Source organism: Montipora foliosa, chromosome 5 (genome assembly GCF_036669935.1).
Source record: "Montipora foliosa isolate CH-2021 chromosome 5, ASM3666993v2, whole genome shotgun sequence".
Lineage (NCBI taxonomy): Eukaryota > Metazoa > Cnidaria > Anthozoa > Scleractinia > Acroporidae > Montipora > Montipora foliosa.
This window is the reverse complement of record NC_090873.1, coordinates 15,617,736-15,632,735: the sequence shown is the minus strand read 5'-3', so window position 1 is coordinate 15,632,735 and position 15,000 is coordinate 15,617,736. Positions and strand designations below refer to the sequence as shown.

Sequence of the window (15,000 nt, the reverse complement as noted above, 5' to 3'; positions counted from 1 at the left end):
AAGGTGCCATTTCCCCATTAATATATTCTTGAGGTTACGTAAGGCCTAGTGGTATTGTGTAACAAAAGGCAATATTTTCTTTTTTGGGCTGTTGTCTTTGTTTTCAAGTGACCTCTCTCTATCCGTGAAGTTAACTTCAGATAGGAATTTTTCTGAAAATTTATTTGGGTATCCCCTATTCTTTAGACGTGTTTTGAAACTCTCCATGTTATTATTAAATGTCACGACTGACGAATTTGTTCTTAGGAGGCGTAGTGCTTCTCCTGTAATGAATCCTTTCTTAATGCCCGGTGGATGGCACGAATAAAAATTTGTGTATTGAAAGGTCTCTGTCCGTTTGTAATGTGTTTGCACATCAAGGGTGGATTCTGTATTTAATCTCTCGCCTTTGTACACTTTTGTGTCTAAGAATGTAATTTCTGAGTCTGCTATTTCAGCCGTAAATTTGATTATATCGTGGTAGTTGTTTGCCTTTTGCACAAAATTTTCTATATTGTCTTCGGTTGTGTGCCACACACAGAAGACATCGTCATTGTATCTCTTCCAAACTAGCAGTTTAATTTTGCTCTTGCTGATAATGCCTTTTTCTATTTTCGCCATGAAAACATTAGCAAAAGCCACGGCCATTTTGGTTCCCTTTGCCGTTCCGTGGGTTTGCAAATAATGTCGCCCATTGAATTGGAACGAATTCTCTTTAAGTATCAGGCAAAGCATTTGCCTCACGAACTTAGTAGGAATTGGTAAATGGTTTTGAAAGAAGTCTTCGTACACTTTGCATACAGTAGTGGTCCCTTCCTCTTGATGTATATTTGTGTATAAGCTAGTTACGTCCATTGAGGCAAGGATTGCATTCTTTGGCACTTTCGTTTTCTCAATGAAGTTTATAAAGTTTGTTGAATCTTTCAGATAAGATTCATGTTGTTGCGCTATCGGCTCTATGAGGCGGTCAACGAAGCTTGAAATTCTTTCTGTAGGGCCGTCACACCCAGTTATTATAGGTCTACCTACTAGTATAGGCTTGTGAGTCTTTGTTAGTGTATAAAATTCTGGAATTCTCGGTGGGTTTGGTGTTTAGGAGAGCCATTTCGCTGTCATTTCGTCAATGTGGCTTTCTGTGAGCAATACACATTATTATTTTTTTATTTTCTCAACTGTTTCATCAGCCATCGGTTTATCTAAGGGCCTGTAGTTGCCAAGATCATTCAACAGAACTTGCCCCTCTGTTATTTTTTCTTTTATGCTCATTATTACAGTTGTCGTTCCTTTGTCGGCTTTCTTCACAATGATAGTTTTGTCACGTAATAGGTCCTTCAATGCACGCCTTTCACCGGGTGATAGGTTGTCCTTCGGCCTCTTTCCGTTGATTTAACATAGAATGGGTGTTGTTTGTTTTCGTTTCCGTGAAAGATGTATTGGAGGCGCATTCGTCTTGCGAAAAGGTTAAAATCTCTTAAAAGGTTGCGCTTATAAAGTCTTCATTTGTCACGGATGTTGGAATAAACTTTAGACCCCTTGATAGCAAGGTTATCTGTTCATCTGTAAATTGTTTATCTGATAGGTTCTTGATATGCTGTATGCGTGACTCAATTGCTTTTTGAAAGCGCTTTTTATCTTTCTCCCTTTTTCTATGTTTCCTTTTGCGATTTTTAACGTTTTATTTGGGTTGGTTTGACCATTGTTTCTCGTTTCTGAGGAGGCAGAGAATGCACACGTATAAGATTTAACTTCTTTATTGTTTACTTGTGCCCTCAATCGCTTCAAGTGAGAGGCGATTGTGTGAGGCGATGTGCAAGGCATTGCAACATTGGTAGAGAGAAGACTGGGGAAGACATTTACTATTAAGCGCAGAGTCTGTGATCTAGCGATGTTTATGATCAACACGCAAGACAAAAAAAGACGCCGGCAGATGATTGGTATTGTCGTCACAATTTAAACTTTGTTGTTTTTTTTAATCAACTGTGAACTCAAGTAAACTAATTACATATAATTTCTTTCAATTTTTCTACTAGCCATCCGGCTATTAAACACGGTTTTTTTTACTAGCCTCGTGCTACCAGACTAGCAGTGATGTGGAACCTTGCTTGGATAGCTGTGAACAATGAAGTATTATTCAAAGTAAGACTTACACTTGTTATGACATCAATTGTGTTGATTGCCTTGGATAGTAAGGCGTGGTCATAGGTGGCAATTTCCCCCTGTTCATCATCTTCTGCACCTCTTGTAGGAGTGGGACACAGAACAGAAGAGAGGGAGAGAGGGATTTCATCATCATCATCATCAACATCTATGCCATCCGAGCGGGAATGTGTACAGTGGATTTGGCAGGTGATGCTTCCGCAATAATTTGAGGAATGAATGATTAAATTCATCAGTGAGGCTTTCATGGTTAGTCACATTAATAGAAAATTTTGTAAGATTAACGAGAGACGCTAAGCACTTTGAGCAAAGTTTGAAACATTATCAAGATGGTTTGAGAATCTACTCTGAAATCCCGTGTTAGTTTCACAAATGCACGACTGGTGAATAAGAAATGTGTTCCACGCATACAAGCTCAGTTTTCTATTCACGGAAATAAATGAGGCAGTTGACTGGTTGTGTTTAATTGATTTCTCATAACGGAATGTGACAAAAAATTCTAAAGATATCCTTAGGTAAAAATTGGTTAAAAGAGCTATCAAATAGACAACTGCTCATGGCCAACTTATAGTGAATAAAAGTGCACACCTTTCTCTTTGGTTTATCCTTTTCTCTTCGCAGGTTGCCTGACTGACTTTGGGAGTCTTTTTCTTGGCGATCTTTGAAGGAGGCAATTCTGTGATGTGAAGACTGATGGCAAGTGGTTAATATGTGAAGAAATATTACGGCCATTTCACCACCACCAATTCGTCACCAGTGATTCAATACTTATCACCTCTGCCATGTTTACCCTCCCAGGGATAATTCAGACCATGAAGGTAAAATCCAAGTAGAATTAAACCTCATTGGATGTTGTGCGTTGTTTTAAGAAATTGAAACCGTAAAATAGCTCGCAGTTTGACCACTTAGTTTTAGGGCTCCAATACATTACCGTATTTTAGCCATTCATGTGGGATTATTCACCGCACTGTATCACCATACAGAGGATAAGATTTATTGGCAGCTGACAGGATGGCTTATTCCAGAAATTTTCTATTAAATATCCGGATTTTTTGGAAAGTTTGGAACAACTTGTGTCACGGTTGGCCGGTACAGCCGATTCCAAGTCAAGTTTGGGCACGTTTGAAGTTTCCGGACTTGTTGGCACCAAGAAGAGGCCACCGAGGGGCAACAAGCCAAAACCTGTTTAAGGATGAAAAACAGAGTAATGGAAGACATAGTTTTAATGCACCAAATTCTCAATTCTTTCAGTTAAGTAATCCAAGTAATCTCATTAACATATTACCAATTGCGATTATGAATAATAGTGACAGTCCAGCAACAGATGTGGAATGTCGGTCGTTTCGCCAACGAGTCGTTTCGCAAACCGTCAGTTTGGAAAGGTGTTGGGTCGATTCGCAAACGTCCAATAGTCGTTTCGCAAACTTCTAATATTGTTGCATGCGACAAGCTCACAACTGGCCTACGACATGCTTTACGATTGTCGGCCCTAACATCGGTTTGCTAATGGTGTTTCATTTCAAAATTCTCCAGCGTGACAGTCACGCTTGCACATTCTCAATTTGAGACCGTCATTATTCACGCTGGCAAAGTTTAAACCTAAATGTCGCTCTGTGAAACTGTAAGGGCTGATTTACACGGTACGACTTTGTCGCATGCGACAACGGCTTACGACAGGCCCACGACATGATTTACGATTGTTGTGTACGTCAGAAAATATGTCGTAGCATTTTAAAACATGTTTTAAAACGCTGTGACAATCGTAAAGTCATGTCGTAGGCCTGTCGTGAGCTTGTCGCATGCGACAAAGTCGTTCGGTGTAAATCAGCCCTAATGTAGAATCACAGACATAAAAGATCAAACGTGAACTCGAATGGGAATTCAAATTTCGCATCATGAAATTAAAATGTCGCATCGTAGAACCCAAACTCGCGGACATAAAAGATCAAAGGTGAACTCGAATTTGAAAAGAAAATATATTATACAGACTACTGATTCTAAATTAAGATTCATATGTTAACTTCACTTGAAACAATACACACTTAAAATGACACAACTAGCTCAGGTAACTTAATTTAACTATAATACTATATTACATATAAAGTTTATTGCGCACGAGCTGGGCCATTTAGATGTGAACATGTCTTCAACAGCTGGATGGCGGTCTTCTGGCGGTTGTCATATTGCTCCCAGACGTCAAAGAGCCTGGCTTGGAGGTTTATGTACAGTTTCCGTTGCATACGCTTAAGTTTGTTCTCTGACACAAGTCTGATTGTGACGGCAGCTAGTCTGGCCTCTCTGTCAAGTAGATCGATCAGCGAATACACGGGAAGCCCGCTCTGCCCGCCTGCTCTTCTATTTAGCACATTATGTCATCCTTATGTGTCATCGTTTGTGCGAATCGGCTGCTGGTATACGCTCCATTCCTTGGGTGTGAAGATGGCGTTCTCTATCCATTGCCTTTTAATGTAATCAACTAGATCACGAAGGGGCTGTGTTTGGGCCTGAACACAGAGGCGGACGAACATTGGTCTGATCTCGTGGAACGGCAGGAAGGGTAGGGCCATCAGCTTTCTAATGTAGCGGTGAACACTGTCATCCTTGGTATATGCCATCTGGAGTCCTACCTCTTGTACCTTTTACAAAGAACAACAAATATGTTAGCAATGCAGGTGTTAGGGTTAGGGTTAACGCTAATCCCAGATTAAAAATTAGCCAAGGAGTTTTTTTCTCTACTCCCAAGTGCTGTTCAACGCCGATATTCGGCAAAACTTTACGTTAGAAGAAGTCAATCTTGAAAAACAAAAATAAGCAAAACAAACTTTTCACCAAAAAGATAAAACTTGAAACAAAAGTTTACGCTAATCAGCTTTCGAACAACCGGGCACTGGTGAGCATTAATCACACGACTTAAAAAGGCGGGAAAATGATCGGCAATAAGTACAACATCATTAGGTAGGATATTGAAAATTCTATATCCGGAAGAGTCATTTTAAATCTTTGTTGTTTGATCTAACTAACCTTTCTCCATATGGCTTGAGTCCAGTGAAAGACACAACCTTGTATCTGCACTGCCGGTAAGATGGACCAAAACGCCAGCCACATGGCCTTCTCAAAGTCAAGGGTAACCTGTCAGACGGCTAGTTCGCTCGGCAGCAACTCAATGACTCTCCTCAATACCTGAAAGTGAATTTAAAAATGTGGAAAGTGTAAGTAAGAACGTTAACATTGAGGTTTATGGTCCCGAGAGTTCTTATATCCGCCTGGAAGAATCCAGCTGGAACACACTCTTCCACTAGCTCGAAGTTCATGTCCTTCGGGTTCTCGGGTCGCAGACTTTGGTGAAAGCGGTTAGCGGTCCTTGCTATGTACTCCGGTTTGGGAAGGGCTGGACAAGGAGCTTCTGTTAATTCATCCAACGGGACCTAAATACAAGATAAAAGAAAGCTTGTTTATGTAGGAAACATGTAACCGAACCCTAATTGCTAATATAACCTGTTAAGGGACAATTCGTTATCAGAGAATTTGTTATTCAACTGTAAGGCGTATCTTTCTTACCTCATTCACTATTGCTGCAGCTGGCTTGAATTTGTCCTCCAGGGCCTTTTCTTTTACTTTAGTGACTATTTTCTTCGCGATCACAGCTCCAACCTCCGTTGCATGGTTGTGTGGATTCTTCCCTGCTTGGAATTTTCCGTCCCTCTCGTCTATCAACGCCTTACAAGCATTGCCTTTTGGACCCAGACCGAAATATTGTTAAGATAAGCGGTAAGCAGACTAGACTCAGCTATATAAGCCGAACCCCTTTCTCCGAAAATTTTCTTTCATCTGAATTTTTATTTCGGTCTGAATCTTCAATTGTTTATGTAATCGCTTTACACGCAAGGTTTTATTGATTTAGCCTTGAACACAGTGAAGAGTACGCGTAATATATGAGGTTTGCGAAACGACTATCGGACGTTTGCGAATCGACCCAACACGTTTGCGAACTGACGGTTGGCGAAACGACCGGTTACCACAGATGTGACACAGTGTCATGCAATGGTCATGCAATGTGCTCAAGCTTTTCAGAAGTCTTAAGTCAGTGTGGCTTACCTCAACGCACATTCGGTCAGGAATAGAAACCATCTATTACAAGTGAGGGCTTTAATGACTGAAAAAGAGTATGGAATTTTAGCGGTTTCCGAATCTTGGCCAAATTCCTCTGTTACAAACGCTGAAGTGGAGATTGACGGATACAAATTGATTAGGCTTGACCGCCCTAAACATCGTGCCGCTGGTGTCTGTGTTTATGTTCGGAGATCTCTCAAAAGCAGAATCCTTAAAGATCTTTCTCGAATTTAGGATTCTGGCTTTCATCAGTTATGGGTACAAGTTCAACACAGGAGATTGAAATCATTTTTGCTGTGTGTCACCTATAGAACTCCTGACTGTCCGCTCTCATGTTTTGTTTAAGATTTTATGGATCGGTATTTGCAAGCTTTTACCTATGGAAAGTTCTTTTTGGTAGTTGGAGACCTCAACTGTGATCTGTGTTTCCTCGACCGAAGCGTTAACGGTATAAAATAGCCACGTTTCAAAGGACTTTCTGTTGTTTATTGATGAGTCTTTCGAAACCTATGATTATAAACAGTTTATCAGGTTATATGAACAAAGTTCAAAGAAAACGAACCACAGATTTTACATACCCGATGGCCTCAGATGTCGACTTCGGGAGGAAGCTTGCCGTACTAATGTTATTAACGGTGATTAACCTAATTAAGTAGCTATGACGTATCTAATTTCGTCGCGGCCGAAACACTCCCCGCCTCCCGAAGGTATTGACCTAATTCTTAATTTACATTTCGTAAGTTAGTTTCATTTAATGTCCTTTGAATCTTCATCATCGTGAAAAGGAACCAGCACGATTAGACGCAGTACAGGTCGCTCGATTGTTGAATATCCTCGACCCTTGTATATACCAACTTTTTTATTCGGCGCTGGATTCTTGTACTGAATTGTAACTTTTCTGACCTTGCCATCCTTTCTGGGGTTAGCTGCTATGACGCGTCCGAGCTTCCATTTCCCCCTTATCTGGTTACTGTCTTGAATTAACACGATATCGCCGACCATGACATCACGTTTACAAGTATGCCATTTCTGGCGTACGAGCAAGCTTGGGAAATAGTCTCGTGTCCATCTGCTCCAGAATGTGTCAACAACGTTTTGTATGAAGTAAAAGCGCTTTCTGGGGTTTGCGTTTTCATTAAATGGCCCGTTAGGAACCTTTGTTGAAGAACGTCCTAACAAGATGTCATTCGGGCAGAGATATGCTCCGTCTTCAGGTGAAGTTGGATGACGACCGATCGGCCTCTCGTTGACTAAATTAGATACTTCGTAAAGGACTGTCTGAAGTTCTGGAAATGTCATAACGCTCTGTCTGATTGCTGTAGTAATAGCTCGCTTTATCGATTTTATAAGGGCTTCTGATATTCCGTTCTGCCATGGTGCGTCCGCGGATGCGAATTCCCACTTTAATCCTTCGTTCACTCCAAATGTTTCGAGTTCTTTTAAGTTCCATTTCTTCGTCATATTCTGGAGTTCTTCACTAGCTGCTACCAACTGTAGACCGTTATCAGAGTATAGCTTTGCAGGATATCCTCTGAGGGATGTAAACCGTCTCAGCGCAAGTAGAAATGCCTCTGTACTGTAATCGCCTACCAAGTCAATATGAACTGCTCTTGTGCTCATACAGTTGAACAATACCCCATAACACTTTCCGATTGTTCCCTTCTTTACCTGGTCTCTTATTTTAAACGGTCCGAAAAGGTCGATGGCTGTACTATGCCAGGGTGGTGAGGGCATAAGTCTCTCTTCTGGAAGCTGTCCCATGACCTGCTTGTTGAGGTTTTCGTCCAGTTTATTGCAAGTGACGCAGTTTTATCTAATGGACTTTACTATGTTATGAATCTGAGGAATCCAGAATCGTAATCGAATTTTGCTTACGGTCGTCGACACGCCATGGTGACCTTTTCGATGTATATGTTCCGCATAAAGCTTAGAGAAACGATGCTCACGAGGAATGAGGATCACTTCTCTCTTATCGTAGCTCAAGTGCACCCATTTGCCGGTCCGATGACCAACCACTATTACTCCATCTTCTCTGCGCTTTGGACACAAACGCTTATATTTAGATTTTTTGACGTTTGTAAGCATTTTTCTTTGCGCATCAATGATCCAAAACCTTTCTGCTTTAGAAATATCGTCCGGCGTCAGGGTCTTTGTCGCATTCTTCAGACTAACTGGTTCTCTTGCGTACATGGCTAATACACATGCTGTTACTCTTAACAGTTTGTTGTAACTTGAATGTCTGTTTATATCAATTCTTCTCGCGAGCGAGTCCTGTTCTGCAGCAAGTGTTGTTAATGCCGTTTTCATTGGTAACTCTGGGTGATGGACTACATTACTTATTGGCCATTCTGATTCCGGGAAATGTAGAAATCTAGGTCCCTTTTGCCAGTCGCTTTCGCTTTTGATATCGCTTGGTCGCTTACCTCGTGTTATCCAATCGGCGATGTTTTTATCACTCTCGACCCAATACCAGTCTTGGGGATTGGTACCTTCCTGTATCTCTCCGATGCGAGTAGCGGCGAATGTATTGTAGCCGTAAGATTCCTTTTGGATCATCCCGTGCACTATTTGAGTATCAACTATATGGTAGTATTTCGCAAACTTGTAGCGAGATTCTTTGTCCAGAAAGTTTTTAATCCTTTTGCTTAAGACTGCCGCGCAAAGTTCAATTCGATCGATCGATAATTTCCTGTTTGGCGAGAGTCGGTTCTTTGACATGATCAGTCTGGTTTCAAATTTGTTGTCCAGTAATGTCCACCTGATGTAAGCACATGCTCCGTAAGCGTTGTCTGACCCGTCACTGAATATGATAAGAGTCGGCAGACCGAGTGCACCTGATGGTTTGAGGCATCTTGGAAATATAACTTGATCCATATTGCGCAGATCTTGGAAGAATTCCAACCAGTTAATCCTTTGCTTCTCAGGGACAGGGTCGTCCCAGCCGAGTTTCTTTTCTGTTGCCCAAAGCTGGCGCATCAAAATCTTTGCTCTGACCGTAACGGGAGCTGCTAGACCAAGAGGGTCATATACGCGGTTTATCTGTGAGAGGATAATCCTCTTCGTTATTTCGCCAGTAGTTGGGTTTTCTTTGATGCGTCCTTTGGCTTTCGTCAGAGTTAAGTCTATTCCCACTTCAAACCGGAATTGATCCTTGTCTGTACTCCAAATGACGCCGAGTACTTTCTCGGTTGATGAATTTTGCTGGTTGGGTTCTAAAGCCATTTAGTTTCCTGTTTTGTCGTTCGAATAGAACCAACCCTTTATCTTGAATCCGCCCTTGACTAGGACTGCCTCAATCTCATTAGTTAGTTGCTTAGCTTGTGTGTCGCTATGTACACTGTCTACAATGTCATCCATGTACGAGTTGGATATTACGGTATTCGGGGCTTGTGGATAATTCTCTTTTGATAGTTCCGCTGTCTTTCTCATGGCTACGGTCGCTATGGTACCCGAGGGTTTGTCTCCAAATGAAACTCTTTGTATAACGTACGTATCCGGATCCCTGCTTGTGTTCATGTCGCGCCATAGAAAACAATGGGTGTGTTGCTCTATGATCTTGGTCTTCACGGTGTGATACATCTTTTTCACATCTCCGATGAATCCAATTTCGTGTTCTCTGAATTGCACGAGGATTCCTACAAGATTATTTAATAGATCGGGACCCTTTGCCCAGTACTCGTTAAGGACGTGTCCCATATAGTTCGCGCTGCTGTTAAAGACGATCCTCACTGGAGTCGATTTCGAATCAGGCTTTAGAACATCGTGGTGGGAGATGTAGTGGATAGGGCCTTTATAATTCTCGAGCTCTTGCTTGCTTAGTTTTCTAGCTACTCCTCGTTCTACCATGTCCTCAACTTGATTTTGATAAACTCTGCTATGTTCGGGATTTTGCAATAATCTTCGCTCGGTGCTTAAGAGTCTTCCAAAGGCAGCTCTTTTGTTATCTGGCAGGTCGTGTGGATCGCGAATCCAGGGATATTCAGCGATCCAGCATTTTTCCTGTTCGTTAAATTCAAGGCCTTTCTCGATGAGATCCCTTTCTTTCAGAGTGTAGTCGCTGGTTCCAGGAGCGCATTTTCCGCATTTGCAGCCTCCGCAGCGCGGTGTGCAGCTAACACCTAATCTCTCGATATTGTAGAAGTCGTCAATTTTGACTGCTTTTAGGTGGTTTGCACATGCGTCGAATGCTGATTTGTGGTTCTTCTCCCGAATGGAAGGGTGTGTCCCGCCTATACATCGTCCAAAACTATTCTTCAATAACATTAGGTGTTCGACATTTCTTTCTTTTACCGGGTGGAAGCCTGCGTAATCATACCCAATGAGGACGTCAACGGCGCCTTTCGGCCGAGTCACGTCGCCCCTTTGTATCTGTAGAGCGTCAAGTGCCTTATCCATGTTAACACTTTGAATGTCGGTGGTAATTTTGTCTATTTCGCAAACTTCCACAAGCGTCGTTTCGCCCTTGAGGTCAATGAGCGAAAATTTGTATTTTCTGGAACTTATCTTCTCTTCCTTCCCTCCCACCTTCACGAGAGAGATTTCAAGTGGCGTTCCGCGCAGTCTTTCTTCCCGTGCTTTGTCGCGGGTTATGAGGCTAATGGATGATGCGTTGTCCCACAAGACGTTTGCATGTCCTCTATAAGTTTTTATTTGTTGCAACTGGAGGATGCAGGTCTCATTACCCCCATGGCTGCATGCACTGGATATTGCGGATGCGCTTGGAGTCTCTGTCTGATCTTCTTCATGTAATGTGGGATGATGTTTCTTCTTACATTCATTTACGCCGCAATCCTTTTTAGAGCGGCAATTGCGTGATCGGTGACGGGTTCTGAGGCAGGAAAAACACGCACCTTTTTCTTTCAATGTTGACAGTCTTTCGCTTACTGTTTTATCGAGGTATACTCTATAATCCTTGGTAAGATGATTCGAGTTTTCGTGAACGATGCACTTGCTGTAAGTTCTCTGGCTGCGGCTATCGTGTCTTTCATCCACTGTGGCGTAATGGACAACTGCCTTCGTTATGGCTGGGCCCTGCGCGCGAAGATCAGAACCGTCGTACTCGATAGCACGTTTTTGCGTAAGTAAAAATTTGAGCAGGCTCGGAAACTTGTTGGTTTTGTCCACAGTGCTGTCGTCAGAACTTAATAGTTTAGCCCATTCTTTGCGTACGTCTGGCGGGAGTTTTCTCTCTATGATGCTTACTGAGCTCGTTGTGGTTATTTCTGCTTCCAAGCCAAGTCTCTTAAGGTCACGATATCCGTCTTCTATGATTCCTACCAGCTCTATGAATCGCTTGTTTTCGCCTTCGCGGATGGATCTTACGCGTCTTATCTCATTAATTATCGCGTCCGTGACTTTTGCTGGGTCCCCGTATTTTTCGTCGAGTCGCTTCCACATCTCGTAAACGTCATCGTCGACGCTCTTTACGTGAGCTAAAGGTTCTTTTCCGAGACAGGAACGCAACGTGTAGGATAATGTATCTTCCGTAAGGTGCGGCATGACTTGTTTCTGGAAGTCTCTTTTGAAGGATGGATATTCTCTCAACTCTCCTTCAAATCGGGGCATTTTGATTTTCTCTAGTTGTAGGTGATTGCTCTTTTCTCCTTTGATCTGCAGCTGCAGTTCACGTTCATGTTCGCCCACGAGGTGTGTTTCGAGTTTAGCGTTCATCTCGTTATACGTCGCTTGAGTAGCTTGGAGCCATTTAATTTCATTGGCTGCAGATTCTCGCGTAGATAAATCGAGTAGCACGCTATTCACTATTTTGCACTCCGCAAAAGCTTCGTCAATCTGTTTCTGAAGTCTCTTCGCCGTAGACGGCTCTACTTTGTCCGCGCTGAGTGTGTACGAAGCGCTTTGACAAGCTGTTTCAAATATGGCTCACGCTGTTTCTCGTCTGATCATTGCTTGATCAAAGAATCGTTCCATTTGCTCGCGTTCTTTGTTCGCCTTATCCCTTTGTTCCGTTTCCGCGCGCGCTCTCATTTGCACGTCCGCTATGTGGTTAATAAAGTTAATCTTAGCTTTTGTCGCTTCGGTGAACTCCTCCTGTACTTTGTTGATCCATGTTTCGGCGGCTTTTAGCTCGGCGTCGTCTGATAAAAGCATCGCGTAGAGATCGTGCTTTGTTTCCAGGACGTTCCATGCTTCCAGGAATTGAGCGTAGTTGTTTTCCACGAGTTCGTGATTGCTGGCTGATGAGATGGACTTGAGGAGTTCGTTCCTTTTTCTGGTGAATCTTGATTTGGCGACGCGACGGACGTTCTTGGCTTCTTCTGCCATCGTGCTGATGAACGGGTTTCGAATGTTTCCTTGACCGAAGCGTTAACGGTATAAAATAGCCTCGTTTCAAAGGACTTTCTGTTGTTTATTGATGAGTCTTTCGAAACCTATGATTATAAACAGTTTATCAGGTTATATGAACAAAGTTCAAAGAAAACGAACCACAGATTTTACATACCCGATGGCCTCAGATGTCGACTTCGGGAGGAAGCTTGCCTTACTAATGTTATTAACGGTGATTAACCTAATTAAGTAGCTATGACGTATCTAATTTCGTCGTGGCCGAAACAATCTGCTTACAAGCTCCTATGAATCGAGAGCGCTGAATGACTTGTGTAGCAGCTTACAGTACTGTGCAAAAGTAATGATAGCGAATTTCGTAGAATTTCGACGAAGTTCTACGAAATTCTACCTAAATCTGCGAAATTTCGAGGAGAACGAATTTTCGGCGAAATTTCGCTGGCCTCTATTGTTTCACCATTAACGAAATTTCGTGCAGATGTGCGAAATTTCACTTGGCAAATTCACTGAAGGTGGCAAAATTCGTTCGAAATTTCGTTAGTGGGAGCGAAATTTCAAACGAAATTTCACAAGTGGGTGCGAAATTTCAAACGAAATTTCCAACACTTTGTTTGTGTGAGCGAAATTTCGAACGAAAATCTCGTTTGGAGATCGAAATTTCGTTCACCATTTGTGGTCATTACACGAGGGTCAGAAAATGTAGAATGCAAACTGAGGGGGGGAAAAAAAACAGTTCACTGATGGTAGTCCGTGTTGAAAGACATCGATAGTCATGCAGTCCTTTTCCCGCGATTTTAAACAAACCCTCCACTGTTTTTACAAATATCGCTTAAAATGTTCCAAATGTGCTTATTAATAGACCTGATATAAAAAAAATGCCTTACCTAGCGAACTGATTTTCTTTTCGATTTTCAAAGAACAGCCTTTCAGCCACTTCGAACTTCCGGCGGCAGCCATCTTGAATAGCGCGCAGTGCACTGTGGGCTGATGACGTATCGTGGTTGCTCGTGTCGCGGCTTCGCGGTAAATTTGAGTTGTAAAATGCCTCACTGCGTAGCTTTTGGCTGCAACAAACAGACTAAATACCGCAAAAACCGAAGTGTAAGCTTCCATGCTTTCCCAAAAGATGAAAGATTTCGCCAAGCTTGGGTTCGAGCGATCGGAAGGACGTCACTGCCAAAAAATCCTCGTCTTTGCTCTGAACATTTTGAAGCCGGCTGCTACGAGGATAGAGTCAGACTTGAGGGTGAACTCCTCGGTTCGTGCCCTTGGAAAAGAAAGCTCAAGCCGGATGCTATCCCCACGATCTTCTCACACAAAAAACCCGCGCCTACTCGTCTTACCAGCAGAAAACGAGCAGAGAAAAAACAACGACAAGAGGTTTGTACCCAAAACTCGAGACCTCTCTCTTGAGATATGAGTGCTTCATTTTCGTTACATCTCTTTTGTTACAAATCTTTGATTTTTTGAAGTAGATCTTCGTTTTATGGTTTGAAATCATTGCCTGAAAGTGTAGTTAATTCGCGGTCGAATTCTTATCTCACCACACATTAAAATAAATTTTGTGTTAGCTAGAAAAGATGACAGATATTTTTTTCTAGCATTAGTTTAATGGTCAATATTCCATCATATTTGGCGCATTTATAAGTCTTCCCTTCAACCTTGAGATCTCCATGTTTCAGCGGTAATTGTCGCACCTTCGCTTTCATCAGAAATACCCATAGATGGGCTCAGATTGTCATCACACTGTTCCATAGTCATCTTTTTTTTTTCTTTTTTTTTTTTTTAAAAAAACTTTTTCACTTCTGTTTGATCCTATATCTATCTAGACCCTAGATGCCATGTTACAAAGCACGTCGCATTCGAAAAATGACGAAAATCAAGAAATGGTCATGACAACTGAAGAAATTACTGAAGAAGTCACTAATGAAGAAATTGATACAAGCTTACTAGAAATCGAACGTCCAACCACATGTGAAATGGCTTCGCAAACAGAATGGCCGGAAACAACGAGTGTACAAATCAGTGAAACATCAAGAACCGTAACGGTTACAACCTGTGATGTTGGATGTCAATTCCCCCTTGACATTACAGAGGAAGCTTTATCAGATCATACAAAACTTTGGTTTTATCAACGGAGTTGATAATGTAAATTGGCCACCGTACAGAGATTCTAAAAGCTGACGTTTCGAGCGTTAGCCCTTCGTCAGAGCGAATCGAGGGATTATGGGTTACGTGTAGTTTTTATAGTAGAGTAGGAGCTACGCTATTGGTGGTAACATGGCAACGTGAAAAATAGGAATATATTAGTTAAATGAAAAGCGTTCGTCAATACCGTGAGGATTAAGGGTGCCGATTTGAAAGATGAATTTTTGTTCCAGATTCTTGCGGCTTTCCGTCGTACCTAGATGTAGGGAAAGGCCGCAGATAGCCATGTGTTTTTTTGGAGTG

At 42.1% G+C, this 15,000-nt stretch overlaps 2 protein-coding genes across 2 annotated transcripts; both read right to left on the bottom strand.

Annotated features, from left to right (window-relative positions):
- Nucleotides 1-8,055: 8,055 nt before the first annotated feature.
- Nucleotides 8,056-9,468, bottom strand: LOC138002251 (uncharacterized). Its single transcript, XM_068848325.1, has one exon. The coding sequence runs from the start codon at nucleotides 9,466-9,468 to the stop codon at nucleotides 8,056-8,058; it is 1,413 nt and encodes a 470-aa protein (XP_068704426.1).
- On the bottom strand, nucleotides 9,469-11,916 carry LOC138002250 (uncharacterized). Its single transcript, XM_068848323.1, has one exon. The coding sequence runs from the start codon at nucleotides 11,914-11,916 to the stop codon at nucleotides 9,469-9,471; it is 2,448 nt and encodes an 815-aa protein (XP_068704424.1).
- Between the last annotated feature and the right edge of the window lie 3,084 nt (nucleotides 11,917-15,000).